This window comes from Meriones unguiculatus, chromosome 3 (assembly GCF_030254825.1).
Source record: "Meriones unguiculatus strain TT.TT164.6M chromosome 3, Bangor_MerUng_6.1, whole genome shotgun sequence".
NCBI classification, from domain to species: Eukaryota; Metazoa; Chordata; class Mammalia; order Rodentia; family Muridae; genus Meriones; species Meriones unguiculatus.
The window spans coordinates 13,894,815-13,913,234 of record NC_083351.1 but is presented as its reverse complement, the minus strand read 5'-3'; the positions used below and the strand labels follow the sequence as shown (position 1 = coordinate 13,913,234).

General features: G+C 45.5%; 1 protein-coding gene across 19 annotated transcripts in view; it reads left to right on the top strand.

Annotated features, from left to right (window-relative positions):
• Eif4g3 (eukaryotic translation initiation factor 4 gamma 3) overlaps positions 1–7,383 on the top strand; it is a 221,114-nt gene extending 213,731 nt beyond the window's left edge. For all 19 annotated transcript variants that reach the window (XM_060379250.1, XM_060379249.1, XM_060379248.1 and 16 more), the window contains 3 exons: positions 2,006–2,087; positions 3,479–3,625; positions 6,310–7,383. In XM_060379250.1, coding sequence (XP_060235233.1) covers positions 2,006–2,087; positions 3,479–3,625; positions 6,310–6,491 — 411 coding nt within the window. In that variant the 3' untranslated portion in view covers positions 6,492–7,383. The remainder of the gene's footprint in view (positions 1–2,005; positions 2,088–3,478; positions 3,626–6,309) is intronic.
• The last annotated feature ends 11,037 nt before the right edge of the window (positions 7,384–18,420 follow it).

The following is an 18,420-nucleotide window of genomic DNA, read 5'->3' as shown; positions in this document are numbered from 1 at the left end:
AGCCAGAAAACCGCACTAGTGGCTGTGCTCTTGGGGCCTGGTCTGGGATGCTGTCTGAGAGTCTACCAGCTGTTGTCTGGGCTGGCTCTGAGTGCTCTTGACAGCTGTGGGCAGACCCGTCTTTTTTCTTCTTCATTTGTTGTTGTTACTGTTTTGTTTTGTTTGTCCACACTTTTGCTTAACCTAGAGTCATTTTGGCAGTTTTCTCCAAGTCTTTTTCTAGGGTCAGATGCTAGAATTAGGGTAGTTGGCCTTATTTGTGCAAGGAAGGGGCAGTTTGTTTTCTTGTAGCCTGGAAGAAGGAACACTCAAATGGTTTAGAAGTGTGTCTAATTACATCCAGCTAATTGGTTGAGTTTGTTCTGGTTGCTTAAAATATGATACTTTGTAGATTTCGAGTATTGTTCAGTGCTTAAGATTGCTTTCCCAACCTTTTTTTTTAAATATTGTTGAATAATTGGGCAGGGGTGGCACGTACCTTTAATTCCTGCATTCGGAGGCAAAGGCAGGTCAGTGTCTGAGTTTGAGACCACTGTGGTCTACAGAGTGAGTTTCAAGACAGCTAGGGATACACAGAGAAACTCTGTGTCAAAAAAATAAAAATACTGTTGAACAAAAAGGAAATAGGGATGTTATTTTCAAAATATCGCTTTTTTTTTTTTCTTTTTTTTCTTTTTTCTTTTGGAAGCCACCCATGCCTGGCACAGAAAACATTCTTTTTTTAAAATGTTTATTTTTGTGCATATGAGTGCTCTATCTGCACATCCATCTCCATGTCAGAAGAGGGCATCAAGTCCCATTATAGATGGTTATGAGCCACCATGTCGTTGCTGGGAATTGAACTCAGGACCTCTGGAAGAATAGACAGTGCTCTTAACCTCTGCACCATCTCTCCAGCCCTTGTTCTTACTTTGAAGAAGTAACTCTTTGAAGCCTGGCTTGGCTTCAGTCCAAATAAAGTTTGTTTTTTTGTTTGTTTGTTTGTTTGTTTGTTTGTTTTTATTTATATGGTTATATGGGGTTTTGTTTGTTTGTTGAGAGAAGGGGTCTCTCTGTGTAGAGCAGGCAGGCCTGGAGCTCCCGGTACTCTACCTTGGCCAGCTAAGTACTTTTAAAGAGGTTTTGAAGCAGGCACAACACCACATGCTCAGCACATGCTCTCAGCATGAGGCGTCTGCTGCTCCTCACATCCCTCCCTGGATGTGGCTGCTGCCCCACGTGCTTGCTGACGGTGAAACCACTGGTGGAACAAAGCCCTTCTTTGTTGTAGTGCTGGTGCACCAAAGAGCTGGTCATCTGACAGCCTGCCCTCGTGGTGTTTTAGGGTAGGAATCAGGCCTTGGTTATAACGTCATCAATACCAGCCTTTCTAACACTGAGTTGACAGTGACATCTTCAGGATCAAACTGACTCCATGGTGGAAAAGACCGTGGGAACCAAATATCAGCTCTTTTTCTAGTCACAAGAACATAATATTGAAATACTCAGAAGCCTTGCTTAGAACTGTCTCCAGTTGTGTTTGTCCTTTTCTGCTACTGTACATCAGCTCAGTAGAAGCCTAAACAAGATCCATGCAGTGAGATGGAATCTGGGGTCCCTTTGATTTCATTTGACATTTGTTAACACACTGCTTCTTGACAACCTTAGAAACTTACAGAGGTTAAGGCCCTCATCCCTGAAGGCTTGTTTCAGGTAGAGCTGGAAACAGCCCCATTCGTTGTAGATGAATTGAAGCAGCCATGCTGGTCAAGTTCACAGTCCCACAGTGCCAAGAACACAGCCCAGGCTACACTGCAGTCATGGTGAGGCAGCGTCTCACTGTGTGTCTTGGCCTAGCCTTGAGCTTACTTTGTAGAAGACTCATATCATAAGCTGCCTAAAACCCAAAGACCCAGTGCTAGAATTAAGACAACCGCACTCAGTCTGTGTGCAGTTGCTTTCAACTGTGTAGACGTGGGTGCCAGCACCTCGCACTAACACACGCTCTTTCTGTTTTCCTTTCTAGGCTAATCTAGATGAAAGCCAGATGAGTTCGCCAACATTCCTTAGAGCGCTAATGACGGCAGTTTGCAAAGCAGCTATTATAGGTGAGTGATACTTGCTGAGAGAGTTCTGAGCATCTGAAGTTCAGAGAGGCGGCTGCACTTTTCGTGGTCTGGTTTTCTATTATCTTGGAACTTGCAGTTTCTGTGGAAATGTTGGCATCATGTCTTGGCTGCCTGCTGTCTCAACACAGGGTGAATGGTTGATCTCTCAGTAAGAACCATGTCTGAGCCTTACCTGCATATGTCATGTTCTGCAGTTGAGCAAAGTCATTTGATGCTTCTTGGATCCGCACAAATTTCTATTTCCTCTTCATCCTCAAAGCCCACATCTTCGATTCACGAATGGGTTGAAATTTTTTTTTATGGTTTTTTTTGAGGTGTGGGCTCATGTAGCCCAGCCTAACCACAAACTGACTCTGGGCTTGAACTCCTTATTCTCCTGCTTATGCCTCCCATGTGTTAAAATTACAAGTAGATGCAGCCGGGCATGGTGATGCAGGTCTTTAATCCCAGCACTCAGGAGGCAGAGGAAGTTCTCTGTGAGTTCAAGGTCAGCCTGTTCTACATATACAAGCCCAGAATAGCCAGGCTCTGTTACACAGAGAAACCCTTTCTCAAAAAAAAAAAAAAAAACAAGCAAACAAACAAACAAAAAATACACACAACCAAGTCTAGCTTATGGGTTAAATATCTAGACTGTATTATCATGAGTACTTAACCATCAAGCTATTGCTGTATCTCCCAATTTTGCTTTGTTGCATTTTTAAAGTATTCACTTGAATGTGTACATTATTATTTAGTAATATTTTAATTGATGTGAAAAATTATAATTGTATACAATGTAATGTTTTGATAAATGTCTACAATCTGGACTATGTTTAAGTCAGACTAATCAACATATCTGTCAACTCTCCAGTTATATAAGACATTTGATTGATGTGGATCTTTTAAGTTGTTATAAGATCTTGGTAATGTTTCATTATAATTACAAATAAGTAAATGGTAAAAACTGAGGGGAATCTGCGCTCAGCATGCATTTCCCCTTTGTATGTTTTATCATCTTTCTGTAGAATGTACCTTTAAAATGCACTGCTGTCCAAGGCCTGGGATCCCAGCTGCTTAGGAAGCTGAAGCACCCATTTCAAAAGCTCAAGGCGTGCCTGGGTCACATAGAATATTCAAGACCTTTCTAAGCAGCTTAGTGAGACCCTGTCTCAAAATAATTTCCAGAGAGGGTTGGAGATGTTAACTCAGGGAAAGTGCTTGACTAGCATATGATACTTGGTCCAACCTCCAGTGCCTCCAAAGGAAGAGCGTGTGGTTGTCAGTCTGCTGTGGGTCCCCTCACTCACCGTTCACAGCCGTGTATATGTCCACTGTGCTCCAAGCCCTGGAATGGTCTATGCTAACTCCTGGTTCTTGTGTCCCTCCAGCTGACTGTTCTACCTTCAGAGTGGACACTGCTGTGATCAAGCAGAGAGTGCCGATCTTACTCAAGTACCTAGACTCAGACACCGAGAAGGAACTACAAGCACTTTATGCACTACAAGCGTCAGTAGTAAAACTTGACCAACCTGCCAGTAAGTTTCCTTCTTGGTGCAGTGAGCTCAGACAACTAGGGAGATACCTTGAAAGATGATTTGGGGTTCAGACATGGCCAGTAGGATGACTTGTAACAACTTGTTGAATCAGCAACATGAAAATCTTTGTGAGAAAATCCTAATAAGTCTAGCCAGGCCTGGTGGCATGCACATTTAATCCCAGGATTTAGGGAGTCAAAGGCCAGGGGATCTCTGAATTGGAGGCCAGCCTGATCTACAAAGCAAGTCCAGGACAGCCAAGGCTACAACAGAAAACCTTGTCTTAAAAAAAAAAAGTCTAGTTTAAGGGCTAGAGAGATGGCTCAATGGTTAAGCACACTGGTACTCTCCTAGGGTTCAGTGCCCAAAATCTGCATGGCCATTCCCAACCGTCTGTAACTCCAGTCCCAGAGGAGCCAGCACCCTTTTGTGCTCTCCACAGCAAACTCCCCCACCCCCACCCCCCATCATCCCAGCAAATGGGAGTGGCTAGGACAAGAGAACCATGGCCCAAGGCCAGTCTGGGCTACAGTGTGAGAATGTACCTCAAAACTAAAGAAAAAAGTGAAGCTGGAGTAGAGATGCTTCCATTTACATAGCCATATCTGGACATACTGGATGTAGATAGAAGAGCCTCAAGGATGGTAATGATCTCAGCCACTGGCATTTTCCAAGGTATTAACTACCCACACACCCCAGACCCCAGTGTTAGATGCTGCCTAGTGAGCATTGACAGCTTCAGGAAGTGACTAAGTCTGTGCACGTGATGGGAGCAGGCTTATTTTGGGGATGGCCTTGAGTAGTCCATAGACACTTTGCTTGTGTTGTGGCATTGTAAGGAAAAGTGCTTCCGGACCTTCTTGGGGCATAAGAAGGGACGAAAACAAGTTATCCGTAGAACTTTACTGAGATTGTAGTTGTGTTTTTCTTCTCTTGATGTCATGTCAGGTCATTCAACAGGATGGTGACCCCTGAATTGTTGCAGGAAGGGCACACTAGGTTCTCAGATGAGATGCTGTCTGAGGTAGTTGCTGCTGTGTTGACATTAGGTGCCCATTATATCAGCCTCAGCCATCCTTGGGGAGCTGCTGGTTTGGAAACCTGCCACCATCAGACTTGTGGCCTCTCTCTCCATTTCCCTGTAGATCAACCAGAGTTTGTTTGTTTGTTTGGGGGGCAGGGGGTGTGATTGATTTCAGTGTTAAAGTAATATTACAAAGATTAATCTAAAAAATTTAACTATGGATCTCCTATTATTTGCATTTCTTGTTCATTTACTGCCTCTTCCACTAGCATGTGAGCAGGAAGCTGGCTACCAGTGAATCTTAAGGGCCAAGTGTGATGGTGCACCAGGTTATTTCAGCAGTCATTGGCAGAGGCACGTGGATCTCTGTGAGTTCAAGGCCAGCCTGCTCTACACAGTGAGCTTGTAGCTAGCCAAGGGGACATAATGGAACTCTGTCTTCTCCCCCCCCACACACACAAAAAAAGGAACAGTGTCACAAAGAAAGGGGTTTTTTCTCTCTTGGAATGCTGTGGTTGAACTCAGTTCCTTGGCTCCTCCCTTCCAACCGTCAACCCTAGGTAGGAGAGAGAAGATGGGGAGAAGGGGTGCAGACCCTTTTACTTCTCCTGGGTGTTTAGGTTAGGATCAAAGGGTTCTTTGGGGGCTTATACCAATCCCCATCAACAGCAGAGGCACCAAGCAGTCTACATTGAAATTTTTCTCTCCATTTGTATGCTCTAAACCATTATACTGTCCGGTTCTGCTTGCTCCAAACTGCAACGCACGCTGCACCGCACGCTGCACTTTCTCTTTGTAGGCTCTCATGTTTATACCCTCAAGAGCACTAGACTAAGCCCCTCTCCAAGCCACATGTTGGCAGGCCATTACTAGCTGTCAAAGATCACACCCCACACGAGACAGTTATCAGTTGTGGACAAACTAAAGCCCAAACTAAAATCCCACACTTGGGATTATAACAAAAACATATTTACATAACATACCTGAGTTTACAAAGAAACCAAAACTTCCATTACAAGTAATAGAAGTCTCCACTATGAAAGAAAATAATTCCAATTATTCAGACCATTGAGATATTTAAGATACCAAAATCTAGAGATCACCTCTGCCCACGTTTTCATATAAAGTCACACTTTGTTTTTAAATATAGCCTTAAAACAGGAAAGTTTTGTTTGTTTGATTGATTGTTTGGTTTGGCTTTTTTGAGACAGGGTTTCTTTATGTAGCCCTGGCTGTCCTAGAGCTCACTCTGTAGACCAAGCTGGCCTTGAACTCAGACATCCACCAGCCACAGCCTCCTTAACGCTGGGATTAAAAGCCAGCGCCAGCGCCGCCCGGCATCATACTTAAGTGTTTAATTTGGTAACTACATAATAGGAAACATCTTCATCTGTATCTAAACGTTGTTGACTTTGAGTAAAATAATAAGGATAAAAGTAATGTAGACTACATAGTTTTGTTTTTTCTTGTCCTGCAAATGAGAGTTCTGTTACTCCTTGTCAAGATGGGGAGGGTGCCTGGTTCTAGGAAGTGAATGTACCTTCTCGGTGTTGACTCACTTATTCGTGGCATTCATTCATTCATTCATTCATTCATTCACATCTTTGCTTTTTCTTGCAACTGCAATGTTCAAACAGTGGCTGTTTTCACCCTCTCGCAGATTTGCTCCGGATGTTTTTTGATTGCCTGTATGACGAGGAGGTGATCTCAGAGGATGCCTTCTACAAATGGGAGAGCAGCAAGGACCCTGCTGAGCAGAATGGGAAGGGCGTGGCCCTCAAATCTGTCACAGCGTTTTTCACGTGGCTGCGGGAAGCAGAAGAGGAGTCCGAGGATAACTAATACTTCAAATACACAAACGAAACAAAAGAAACAATTTAAGTATTTTTTTAAAAAGTTTCACGTCTTCGCCAATCACAGTGCAGCAAGGCCAACTCTCGCAGAAACCCCACGTGTGCACGAGTGGGAGAGGGGAAAGGAAACAGGTGATCATGGAGGATAAAGGTACTGGAACAAGGAAACAGCAAACCTGAGGGCGGGAGCTCGCAAACCAAAATACATGTACTATTTATAGAAAATATTTTCTGTTTTAATCTTTTCTTTTTAAACGAGGACTCATACTTAAAAAAAAAAAAAAACACATTTAGCAAAAAAAAAAAAAAAAAAGAAAAAAAAACAGTTGAACTTTTAATTTATTTTAAGGACTGCAAATGCCAGTGTGTAATTTTTTTAATTTGCAGTTTCTGTAAACAACTTGTATAATAGAAAAGCAGAGAAATAAATTTCCCTTCCCTTCAGATGCACCTCAGATTTGTGTTAAGACATAGCTGTTAGTCCAGATTTGAGAAGGTTTGGGGTGAACAAGGTAAGAAAGGTCCTTTTTTTTTTTTTTTCTCTTCCCCCACCCTGCCCCACTCCCACCCCTGGCATCAGATCTTTCTGCCTGCCTCTCAGCTTGCTTCAGAAAATTTAAAAATCACACTAGTAATCAAAACATACATACCCTTGGAACAGAAGGAAGTACTGTGGACCAGAAAAATCTTAAGAATTGTTCAAAAAAAAGTGCTACCCTGGAAAATACCCTTAATACCGTTGAAATCGCTAGAGCAACTTTAAGGCTTGTAAATACATAGAACAAATATTTAAAAACATAAAAAGGAATTGATTCAATACTATTTCTTTTCACTTTCAAAATATAAGGAACAAAATAAAGACGAGCATTGCAAGTTTAAAAGATGTTTCCTTTTGACAGCTGTCACCCGTGCGCCCATCCTGGGAGGTGCTATCTGGCTGCTTATTGTCAATCCCAGTTGCTTCTGATGGTGTTGGGTGACAGTGTGTGTGTGTGCCATGTGTGTATCTGTCCAGTGTAGATATAGAGGGTGCCTATGCTTAGATGACAGTGCCTTTGGGGTCCAGGACAAGCAAACCCAAAAGTCAGGCTGTGTGTATTAGGACTTTGGGCAACAGCTCACCCCAATAATGCCACTGATTTTTAAATCTCCCATCAATTATTACAGTAGCTCCAAGTCTCAGAGGTGGGGCTGGAGAGGCGGCTCAGTGGTAAAGAGCTCTGGCTGCTCTTCCAGAGGACCCGTGTTCAGTTCTCAGCACCCACATGGCGGCTCACCAGTGCCTGTAGCTCCAGCTCCTGGGTATCTGACGCCTTCACACAGACGTGCAGGCAGGCAGGACACCAACGCACAGAAAATAAAAATCAATCATCCTTTAAAAAATAATTTGAAAGGCACCTCTGGGAGGAATGTAAAGAACTGGTCCAACAAGATGGTTCAGCATGTAAAAGTACTTACTTCCCAGCATGACGGCCTGAGTTTGATCCCTAGGCTCCATGTGGTAGAAGGATAATGAACCAGTTTCCACAAATTGTCCTCTGACCTCCACACATATGCTGATGTGATGCTTGAAAGCGCACATACGTATAGACATGCATGTGCTCACATAGAGTGAGAACAGTCCAAGGCTCTGTTCTGCTTTATGGTAGAAATGGGGTTTAAAGTTACACCCATCTGCATACAAGACCTCATCACTCCACTGGAGCTTGCTTCAGGCCCTTCCATGGGTGAGAAGCCTCTCCTATACCTGACTGGGCTATCTGCCTCCCCCTCCCCCTCCTCTTACTCCTTCATGTAGTAGCACTAGGAGATGGAGTTTGTCTCTGAGCTTTCACCCTACAAGATGTGTCTGTGATCATAGCCTGGCTAACCCCGAGTAAATATTCTTTGCATTTCATGCCCATGTAATCTAAGATTTGTGCTGGCTTCTGCCTAACGAAGTATCCACAGGAGGAGACCTGCACCTGGAGAACCAGAGCACCTCCACAGTGGTCAAGGGATTTCCTGAACACAACTCCGAATGGAGCATATGCGGCCATGGAGCCCATTCCTCAGTGCTAAAAAGCAAGTACTGACAGTCTTTTTGACAGACCCCTTACAGCCATAAAAAATAGATTGGGAAGCAGTTTGGGAGGGTCTGGGTGCCTTGGAAGCCTCAGTTAGAAAAGTCACCTGATTGAATGGTTTACATTGCCTCCAGGACTCTGTGCAGAGGATACCATCCAGGAAGCTCCTGCTAGATGCAGGCTTTCTGAAGGATCTGACAGCACTCTTAGGGGTGGGGGGAGATGCAGGGAGAAGGCAGGGTAGTGACTGCATCCTGAGAATCAGTGACTGCTATTTGCAGACTGGAAAATTCACCACTATTTTATATTTGAACCAGCAGAAATACTGCTTGGATGCCATCCAGCATAGGACCATCATGCACTGCAAGGGCGCCTTTGGCTTCGTTGATGCCGTCTTGGAGTGTTTGATAAACTTAGAGCCATTTCCTAGGCAGTACACTGTTATCCCAGCACTCAGAGAGACGAGTGGATGACAGCCTAAACTATATAACAAAAAAGGGGGTGGGTCCCCCATGTGGAAAGATGACTCAGTGGAGAGACATGTCTGCCACACAAGCGTAAAGACTGAGTTCAGATGCCCAAACCCTCCATAAAGCCGCATGGGCATCACTGTGGCCTCACTGAGGCTTCCTGGACACCAGCCAGCTTCCAGGTTCAGTGTAAGACTCTGTCCTCAGGGAATACATTGGTGAGTGATAGGCCCCTTTGCCCTCTGTGCTTGCACAGTCACATGCAAACACTAGGTGTTGTGATTTCCTTTAGTCAGTTCTTGGGAGACTGAGATGGCCTTCCTTTTGAACTCAAGGTCATTCTGGACTAACTACATAATGAGTCCTAATCTCAAAAACAAGATAAATGAAGTTATGAACAGAGAGCCAGTGCACAGCACTGGGATTGCTGCCCCTCTCCAGCCCATTCCTGGAAAGTACAGTCTGCTGGGATCCAGTTTAAAATGAGCAATGCTTGGGTATGGTTAGTTCCTGCCTTTAATTCCAGGACATGGAAGCAGACACAGAATTGCTGCAAATTCAAGGTCAGCCTGGGGTAAAGGGACCTTCTATCTCGGGAAACCAGAGCCGGGATGTCCTACTGGTTAGGGTGCTTGCTCTGCAAGCTTGGTTACCTGAGTACAAATATCCAGCACCCACATGAAAAGGTGAGCATGGTTTTGTGTGCTGTAGCCCCAACAATGGGGAGGGTGGTGGCTGATCCAGAGAGCCCACCGTGACCCAGCTGCAGCAGTGAACAGTTTAGTGAGAGAGCCCATCTGAAGGCAGGATGGCACAGAGCTCCGGAGACTCTGGGCGCCCTGCTCAGGCGTATACTACCTGGGTGCCCTTACCACGCGTGTGTGCTTGTAATGTGTACACGAGCATATGCAAACATAAGACATGATAGCAATAGTAGACGACTGGCTTACTTTGACAGGGAATTTGAAAACACACACGCTCTCTGAGGGCTGGGGCCGTGACTCATTGCTGGAGCACACGTTTTTACACACATTTTGACCTCAGGAGCATGGATAGGTAGTACCACACTAGTTCATAAAATGTCTCTGGTGTACTGAAAACAGTTGACAATATTCAGTGACTTGAAAGATGTCCTTTTTAGGGGGAGAAGATAGAAGCCAGTTTTGAAAATACTCTCATTTTGGATTCTGGGGTAGGCCAGGTCACAGTTTGGGTCAGGAGGTAGTTTATTGAGCAGATACTCATAGGCAGGGCCAATGTACTTAGTTAGCACTGGGAGCCCCTAGGTTCAATTTCCAGCACCAACCAGAAAAAAACTACTTGCCATCTACTAAGTGCTGAAGCCTCTGCCCTCAGGGATTTCCTGTTCTGTGTAGAAAGAAAGCTTGGGGTTCTCACTGTAGTTTGATTTATAGTTTACGTGGTTGCTTTCTTACACTATCGGAATCTTGGCATAGGCTCATGTGTCCTTTTGGTGTCAGACTCCCTTTTGGTTTTTGTGCTTACACTGTGTTAGAATGCCATGGTCATGTCTTGTATTTTTCCCTGCCTGACCCTGGCTGGAATCAAGGTCTGGCAAGCTTGGCAGTGGTGGTGCACGCCTTTGATCCCAGCAGAGTCAGATGGAGCTCTGAAAGTTCAAGGTCAGCCTGGTCTACAGAGTGAGTTCCCAGGACAGCCAAGGCGACACAAAGAAACGCAAATAAATAAATAAAAATTCTGGTGAGCCTGGTGTACATAACCCAGTGGCGTACAGCTGTAGGTGCCAACTACTCCCTCCGGGTTATAGTCAAAGTGAGGCAGGCATGGCGTGGGGAGGGTCAAGGTGGCACATGTTTCTAATCCCAGCACTTGGGAGGTCTAGACAGGATCAGAGGTTCAAGGTTATCCTGAGGCTCCAGTGTAATTGGAACAGCCCTTCTTACATCAGTCCAAATGGGCCTTTTCTGAGTGAGTGAGTTTTCTGGATTCTGCTGTGTGTTGGCCAGTCCAGCACTGCATTACAGACCATAGAGTTGACAACCCCTGGTGCCTGCTGTTCTAGAAATACTAAGGTTCTTTTTTTATGTGTGTGAGTGTCTTGCCTGCATGTATGTACATGCTCCACATGGCGTGCCTGGTACCCTTGGAGGCCAAAAGAGTGTGTTGGATCTGAAGTTAGAGATAGTCATGAGTTGCCATGTTCATGCTGGGAATTGAACTTGGGTCCTCTGGAAGAGCAGTAAGTGTTCTTAAATGCTGAGCCATCTCTCCATCTCAAGGTTTTGTTTTTCTCTTTATCTGTATACTTCTGGTCAGGACGGTGGGGAGTTGCATGAGTGCCAGCCAAAAGTGGGTTTGGGGGGGGGGTTTGCAGGCAGTTGTGAGCTGCCTGATGTGAGGGCTGGAAACCAAACTCTGTCCTCTGCAAGACCAGAAAGCACTGTTAATCTCCAAGCCATCTCTCTAGCTCCCTCACCCCACACTCTTACTTGCTTTTTCTATGCTCAGGTATGTCTCAGTGCACAGACACTGCCTACAGTGTTAACAGTTGCCTACAGCGCTGTAGCATGCTGTTCAGGGGTGTAGCCTAGGATAGGCTGTCCAGGTTCGGAGTAAGCCACCTCATGTCCCAGAGACATTTCTTAGAACACATCCTCTTCCTTACGCATCACACCACTGTTCTCTCCGATTTCCCCAACTTTTTCATCATTATTAATTTTTTACTGTGTGTGCGTGCGTGTGTGTGCGTGCGTGTGTGTGTGTGTGCGTGTGTGCGTGTGTGTGTGTGTGTGTGTGTGTGCGTGTGTGTGTGTGTGTGGCTTGGGGAGGAGAAGTATGTGTCATGGTGTACACACACAGTTCAGAGGACAGTTTGTAGCAGTTTGATCTTCCACCATGTGGGTTCCAGGGATCAAACAGAATGTGAGGTTTTGTAGCAGATGTTTGTACCTGCTGGTCCATTTTGCCAGGCCCCAGTAATTTTTACAAATAAATTCTCAGCAGAAGAAACGACGGTGCTCTTCAAAACCATTTTCAGCCCACAGAGGTAGCCACGCACTCTTGAGTAACCATAGTCTCTTTGGAATGAGCAGTAAACACCTTGGGGCAGGTACTGGACCAATGGCAGCATCATGAGTAAGGTGGTGGGCAGTGAGAAACCACAGACCACCGCCTCCTAAGCCAGAACAAGAAGAGGCAGGCCTTCCAGTGGCTCCCAGGTGTCCGGAGGTGGAGAAGCGATTTCTTGGGTCTGAACATGCAGCACAATGGTCCAGGGCCTCCTGGCCTTGCGGGGGAAAGGCCCCAGGTTCCGTCTTCAGCACACCTGCCCCTCGCAAAGTGACTCTCCCAGCGGTCCACAGCTCTGGCAAGTTCCAAAGGCTAACCAATAACAGGTGCTCCTTAAAGCTACAGTCATCTTCTATCTGTAGTACCAAAACAGTACATCCCAGCTCTCCAGAGGACAAGGAGTTCAGGCCCAGCCTGGGCTACATATTGAGACACAGTAAAAGGTAGGGCAGAGCAGAAAAGAATAAGACAAGGCTAGAGAGATGGTTTATTGATTAAGAGCACTGCTCTTCCACAGCATCTGAGTTCAGTTCCCAGCGTCTTTATCAGGTGGCTCACAACCACCTGTAACTCCAGCTCTTGGGGGATGCAGCACCCTTTTCTGGCCTCCATAGGATCCTCTTGTACATGTGGCATTCTCTCACAAAGATACACATGAAGAAATAAGACAATACATTAAAACACTCGGCAAAACTAATTTCCAAGTGCTGTAGGCTAGCGTCTAGTGTTCTTCACACCAGCTCATGACATAGAAGATGAGCCTGCTTCCTTTTGCAGGTGGGCAGCTGTGTGCCCAAAAGCTGCCCCTGCCATATTTCAGCATTTTGGGTTTTGTTTGTTTTTAAGTTTATTCATTTATTCATTTTACATCCCTATCACAGCCCCCTCCCTCCTTTCCTCCCAGTCCTATCCTTTTCCACTTTCCCCCCTCTCCTTCTCAAAAAGGAACCCCTTCCCCCAAACCCATCCTGGCCCAAGTCGCATCAGGACTTAGTACACCCTCTTCTGTTGAGGCCAAGCAAGGCAGCCCAGCTAGGGGAAAGTGATCCAAAACCAGACAACAGAGTTCCATTTCAGAGATGACCCACGAGCTAGGGGACCCACGTGAGGACCAAGTTGCCCATCACTTATAGTGTCGTGAGTCTAGGTCCAGTCCATGCTCTTCAGTTGGTGCTTCAGTCTCTGCAAGCCTCTATGGGCCGAAGTTAGGGAATGCTGTTGGTCTTCTTGAGGGATTCTTGTCCCCTCTGGGACCTCCTAGCCTTCCCCACAGTCTTCCACATGACTCCCCTAGGTCCTCCTAATGTTTGGCTGTGGGTCTCAGAGCTGCTGCTGGGTGGAGCCTCTCAGAGGACAGTCATGCTAGGCACACTTGTCTGCAGTGATAGCAAGTATCATTAATAGTGTCAGGGGTTGGCTTTCTCCTGCGGGGTGGCTCTCAGGTTGGGCCATTCTCTTTTCTCCATTCCATCTTTATTCTTCCACATACTGTAGGCAGGGTAGATTTTGGGTCAAAGGTTTGTGGGTGGGTCAGTCGCGCCCCCCCACTGGAAGGCTCACCTGGCTAGGAGGTTACCCCCTCAGTCTCCGTGTCCCCCACAGCTAGAAGTCTCAGCTACAGTTACCCCCACATCCAGCATTTTGGTTTTTTGAGACAGGGTTTCTCTTTGTAGTCCTGGCTGTCCTAAAACTTGCTGTGTAGAGTAGGCTGGCCTTGAACTCAAAGATCCATCTGCACCTGCCTCCCACGTTGCCTTTAAGCCATGTGCTACCATGCCCAGCTTCCAAACACTATTCTTACTAACAGGAACCTTCCTTCCTTTCTTTGGAGAAATGCCATACTGGGTCTATTCTGGAGTGGTGGGATTGGAGAACAAGCTACGTGTTGCCTCAGTTTCCTCATCTAAAATAGAAATAAGAACTATCACCTCCACCTGAGGGCTGGTAGGAGCGTGGACAGAGATCAAATATAGCACACTTCTCTCCTGTGGCCCATTGCTTTCTCTACACTCCACAGCCTTAATCACAGCCTTAATAACATGCTCTCTTCAGTGTGGTTTGCCTCCTCACACTTGGACTGGTGCTTTTTATGTTCTTTTCCTCTAACGTACACTAGGAAACAATTTATATGCTTTAATCTGAGTGGCTATCAGACCTGGGGAAGAGGCTTTCCTGGAGATTCAACGCTAAATTGTAAAGCACTGCCTCTTTTCCCCCTTGATGTTTAGTGTCCTTTTCAAGTAACCCATTGCCCTAAAGAATACGTTTTACCACAAAACCCAATGAACTGGAAATAGCAGCTAGTTTAAGAGATGACTCCACAGGCTCTTGCTGCACAGCCTAAGAATAATCCTCAGAACCATGAAAGGAGTGAACCCCCTGCCAGAATTGGGGTCTGCCTTCCACAGAGGCACCGTCCATGTACACACACACAGATAAGCTTCTCTTTAAAAAATAAAAATAAGTTACAGTCTGCTACATCCATCTCTGTTACGTTTCTGGGTTTTGTTTTGTTTTGTGTGTGTGTGTGCCTCCTGAAACTAAGCCTAGATTTTTTTTTTTTTTTTAAATTAATGAGACATGGTCTCATTTCATTCAGACTGGCCTTGAATTTGCTGCATAGCCAAGGATGTCCTTGAACATCTGATTCTCCTGTCTCGACCTTCATGCTAGGCAGGAATTACTCAACCACGCTGTGCTGGTTGAGTTCAGGGCTCCTTGCATGCCAGGCAAACACTACCAACTAAACCGCATCCTCTGTTCCCTGTCAGTAACAGACAACACTTGCCCTTTATATAAAAATTTAAAGATATTTTTATTTATGTATATTCTGTTAATCTGTGTATGCAGCATATATGTATGTGTATGGGTATTCACTGAAGCCAGTAGAGGGTATTGGATCCCCTGGAGCTGAGTGGCAAACACCCTGAACACTGGAGAGCCAGCTTTCCAGTGCCACCTCCCCTATCCCCCTTAGGTATCTTTTCTGATATGCAGACCAAGCTGGCCCCGCCCCCTGACCCTCCCGTTTCTACCTCCTGGGTGCGAGGATTACAAGCATACACCACCATGCCTGGCAGGTTTTGCTGCTTTGTTTTTTTTTTTTTTTTTTTTGTTGTTGTTGTTGTTTTGTTTTTGTTTTTTTCCCTTTTCTCCTTGTGATACCATCTAGCTATCTAGCACAAGATAGCCATTGATTCTTCAACCTCAGCCTCCAGCATACCCGATGGACATATGATGCCAAGTCCAGCTTGGAATTCTAGTCCAGTCAGCATATGGATTCAGTCAGTTGTTTGAAAAGCGGAGATCAGGGCCTGGTGGTGATGGCACATGCACTCAGAGGCAGAGGCAACCAGACCTCTGTGTGAGTTCGAGGCCAGTCTGCTCAACAGAGTGAATTCCAGGACTGCCAGGGCTACACAGAGAATCCTTGTCTTAAAGAAAAGCAGAGATCAAGATTATGTTAAAATTTTGATTGGTCCCAGGAAGGCTCCTCCATCAAAACACCTGCTGGGCAGAACAGCAGCACCCCCAAAGAAGAGTGGGAAGTTTCAAGTTGAAGGAGGAGTCCTAGGTCTTGGTCTATGTGGGTCCCAGGGACTAGCTGCTTGCTGGAGTTTTGAGGGGCTAGGACTTGTTTTTTCCTTCCTCTGGGGTCATCTCCAGGGTTCTTTTTCCTTCTTCCCTCACTTCACTTACATCCCCCTCACTGCTTCCTCTCCTTATAGGGAGCTTATAGGGACTGCAAGCAGCAGATGCATGGTCACTTGGCCCCTCCCAAGCCCCACCCCCAGCACCCTGACTTCCTGGCCTTCTCTGTGGGGCTCAACTCTTTTTTTTTTTTTTTTTTTTTTTTTTTTTTTTAATATTCAGAGACTTGATGTCTTTTGGATTTTGTTTTGTTTCTTGAGACAGGGTTTCTCTTTGTTACTCTGGCTGCCCTGGACTTGCTTTTTAGACCAGGCTGGCCTCAAACTCACAGAGTCTATCTGCCTGCCTCTGCCTCCCTGTGCTGGGAATACAGGTGTGTGACTTCACGCCCAGCTGTCTTTTGGCCCTAAGTTTCTCAGTCCCCTTGTCTTTGTCTCTGCCTCTCTCTCCTTCCCTTCCTTTATCCCTTCATCTATCACAATGGATCCAGTATTTCTAATTTCAGACTTTTTAATTCATTTGACTTGTTTGCCTTTTTGCCCAAACTGCCCTTGAACTTGTAACAATTCTTCTGCCTCAGCCTCTTTAGCATTGGTATTCCAGTAATGAGACACTGCGCCAACTCATGCTTTCCTTAAATTATTAAATAATACTGAAAAACAAACTGTATTCTTAATCTTTTTGAAAAGGTTATTACATTTATTAGTCTGTGCATCTGCAGGTACTCTTGGGTTCTGTCATGAGTTATAGAGGTTAGAGGACAATTTGGATGAGTTTGGTTCTAACCTTCCAATATGTGGGTATCAGGGACTGAACTTGGGCTGTCAGCTTGGCAGCAAGTGCCTTTATCCACTGAGCCAGCTCACTTGCCCAGAATCTTAAAATGTCTCAGCTGTCATCGGATCTACAGAACAGAGATGTTGGTTGGGACCTGGGCTTGGTGGTGCACGCCTTTAGTCCCAGCACTCAGGAAGCAGATGCAGGAGGATCTCTGAGTTCAAGCTCAGCCTGGTCTTCAAATCGAATCCAGGACAGTCAGTAAACAGACCTGAAAATCCCTTTGATCCCTGACTGTACACTCCCAGACTCCCAACCTCCAAGTTGTGAGTATATGGGGACACTGGGTGTCACTGAGCATCCCCTCACTGTCTTTGGTCGCCCATCACAGGCTGGGCTGCTTAGCTTCCACTTGGTGGACCTGAACAGCCACCAAGTAAGAACGGAAGAATAGGAATGGCATTGTTGGCACTTTTACTTTCAATTACACAGTGAAATCACAACAAGATCTGCTCTAGCAGACCCAGCAAGTGGGGTCTTCCCCTGCTCAAATGTAGTTGTTTTGCCTCTGACATAGGATTGGGGAGGGATCTTGCAGGCCAGACTATGCTCTGTCACCTGGGCCCTAGATTCTGGAAGATAACATCTCACAGGCTTTTCTTGCCTTGAGGGCTGAACTGTAAACTCTCCAAGATGTAAAGTGCTGCCAATTAGAGAGCTGTGCCAGAAAGCCTACCCTAAGAGGGTACAGCACAGTCTCACAATGAGAGGAAAGTCTTGGCTGTTTCTCCACACGCCCTCGGGTAGTGCTCTAGGTGGGTATGTTGGGTCCTGCTGCGCACTGCATCATGAGTATACCCACCAGGTCACATGCTGGCTAACTGAAGGCAGATGGTTTCTGTGGGCTCCAGTATCATAAAGTGAATATCACTTGGTAAAACTCGATTGGTTTTTAGACAGTAGTTCAGAAAACACTTATTTCCCATTGCACTCAGGGCCACACACGTGCTGGAGTCATTGCTCTCTACAGAGCTATACTCCAACTCTAGTTTGTAATTCTTTGTTCAAAACTATTAGGAGCAAATGTTTCAGAATTTGACATTTTTATTTATTGGTATACACGCACTGGGGTTCAGAAGACATTTTGTGGAAGTCCCTTTTCTCCTAGCACATGGTGTTCTGGGACTACAACTCAAGTTGTCAGGTAAGCTATCTCATCTGGCCTCCAAAATTCTGAATATTTGTGTCTATTCCTTCACCCTACTAGTCGTTGAATCTAGCACCTTTCTTATGCTAGGCAAACACTCTACTGCTGTGTGTGTGTGTGTGTGTGTGTGTGTGTGTGTGTGTGTGTGTGTATTCATTCCTAGCCATGGAATTCAAAAGTTTTGAGAAAATGTTTCAAAGTTGATTACCATGTTAAAAGGAATTATAACGATTGCTACCAGTAAACAGAGGAGTGTGTAATGGGCTGGGCTGTCCAGGATTGTTCTTTATCCTGGCATCAATAAACTCACAAAAAATAGCAGAGAAAATTCTTGGGGATGAGTATTATGGACCCTTTCCCCAGCCTCCAGTTTCTCGATAAGTGAATATGAATTGTCAATTTTGTTACCATCCCACCCGAGCTCCAGCGAGATTGAACTTTATGCTGGACACCAGGAAAATCAAATGCCTCCTCCCCCCCCTCCCCAAAACACAATCCCACACACATTGCACTGCACACTCTGAGGGTTTCCATGCCTGAGACTGAAATCCTTCAGCCATGACTCTTGGAAAGAAATGAGCAACTCTATCAGAAACAAAAGCCTTTCCCTACCAGCCAATCAAGATTTATTCTTCAAAGCTTCCCCCAGTAAATATGAGCTTTGTCATGAGTAAGAACAGAAATAATTGTTCCATG